The sequence below is a fragment of the Ictalurus punctatus genome, chromosome 6 (assembly GCF_001660625.3).
Source record: "Ictalurus punctatus breed USDA103 chromosome 6, Coco_2.0, whole genome shotgun sequence".
NCBI lineage: Eukaryota > Metazoa > Chordata > Actinopteri > Siluriformes > Ictaluridae > Ictalurus > Ictalurus punctatus.
The window spans coordinates 15655335-15657353 of NC_030421.2; the positions used below are offsets into that span (position 1 = coordinate 15655335).

Genomic DNA, 2019 nt, shown 5'->3' on the forward strand with positions numbered 1-2019 from the left:
AGTTCCTTAATTTAATTTCCTTAAATTACTTTGGATGCATTTCTCTGTAAATTGGTAGACAAAATGTTCCTGTAAACTTCTGAATTCATTCTGCTGCTACCATCATGAGTTACATTATCAATAAAGATTAGTGAGATAAATAGTTTTAGATCTTCAAATGAAATACAACATAAAACAAAGGCAACTTGAGTAAATACACCATACAGTTTGTATTTATTTATTTATTTGAAGCAAAAAAAGTGATCCAACACCTATCAGCCATATGAAAAACTAATTTCCTCCTTAAACTTAAAATCTGGTTGTGCCACCTTTAGCAGCAATAAGCAATCAGTCTCCGGAGATCAGTCTTTCACAGCACTGGGGTGGAACTGTGGCCCACTCTTCTTTGCAGAACTGCTTTAGTTCAGCCACACTACAGGGTTTTCGAGCATGAACTGCCTGTTTAAGCTCCTGCCACAACATCTCAATTGATTCAAGTCACATCAATGTTAAAAAGTGTAAAAATTACACTAATGTATGCATGCGTTAACCAACAGGACATGGTGTTAGTCAGGCTTTAGGTGAGACACAATCAGTGTGTGCGTAGATATATTTGGGCACAATATCCTTCTCTTCCCACAACTACACCTACCATGTAATATCAACATTTATGAATGTGTTTGTTAATGGATATCAGAAAGTCCTTATGAACGCATCCTAGTCATTTATTCAAATTCACAATTTATTCAAAGACCAAACATCCTTTATGCTTTCTCCTCTTTCAGTAGCCTCAGAATTCCGTCTCGCCTCCCCGTGTACGGTGCATGTTTCATACTCATCAGGCTGGCAGGGAACAGATTGCCACTTGGTGCGTACATCTCCTCTCCTCTAGGCCCCATCAGTACACGCAAGGTCTTATTCCTCTCCAGAATCTTCTCATAGAACTCAACTCCACCCTTTGCGTAGTTGTGGGACAGGCTTGCAGCCTGCCGGTCCGAGCGGAATTCTAGCCACTGGTTTACAGCGTCAGAGGCTAAAAAGTATGACAAGACTCCCAGACCCAGAGCGAGTGTGTTAACCCCAGCTCTGAGGATAACAGATCGAGCAAAGAGCCCAAAGATCTGCTTGAGAGCTATGCTGTAAATCCAGGCTCCAGCCAAGCAGGTTGGAGCCACAGAAGCATGCAGTACCGGGCCAGCACACTCTAACCGGGCCACCTCGCGTGCCATGGCAAACTTCTGAGCATCTTCAGACAACACCAGGGCATTTTTTAGTGTGCTGCCTGTCTCACTGTCCCACTCCACTTCTTTACCGTTAATGAGAATTGTGCGGTTAGTGATTCCCGACAGGTTGTCCGGGGTGCTGTTGAAGTTGGATGGGATGCCGATCTGTGCCCCGGAGGGAAGCCATGGAATCCCTGCACCAACCGGATGGAAACCGTAAGCAGCGAAAGCCGTGTAGTTATCAGGAGAACTGACTGCTGAGTCTTTCAGCACCTGCTGGAACACATTCTCCAGCTTTTCTGATAAGGTGGTTGGCTCTCCTTTGCTCCAGGCCTGATAGAGTTTTCGGTACGTGCTTTCTGGAAAGACATGGTAGAAAATGTTGGCTGTGAAGACGCCTCCACAGCCAGCAAGGAGAAGAGGTGTCCGATACTTCTGCACCAGCACTGAGAACTTCAAAAAATGAGACGCCATCACTTCCTTTGGGTGTTGTATCTCTGCAGATATATAATGTCATGTTCAGTTAAGTGTAATTGATTTGAATGTTAAGGACAATGTCAAATTAATGCAAGATTCATTATTACATAAACATATAACGAGATCTGGTATTTCACAAGCATAATGCAGTCAAGTAAAGAATTGGAAATAAGTGTAAAATGGATCTATGTCTAAGTCTGCAGTCCTAAATGACTTCCAGTACACTCACTAGGGATTGTTTGCTGAGAATTAGCCAAAGTCAAGGTCTTTCAAGAGCTCTAATTTAGCTACAGTGCTAACAAACTAAAATCTATTTCACAGTATAGAACATCAAATATAA

At 42.6% G+C, this 2019-nt stretch overlaps 1 protein-coding gene across 1 annotated transcript; it reads right to left on the minus strand.

Annotated features, from left to right (window-relative positions):
• Window positions 1–201: 201 nt before the first annotated feature.
• Window positions 202–1688, minus strand: tmem177 (transmembrane protein 177; the record flags this gene model as incomplete). The annotated part of the gene is given in 1 exon segment (NM_001200565.1): window positions 202–1688. A coding segment is annotated over 1 exon segment (933 nt). The 3' UTR covers window positions 202–743.
• Window positions 1689–2019: the final 331 nt, after the last annotated feature.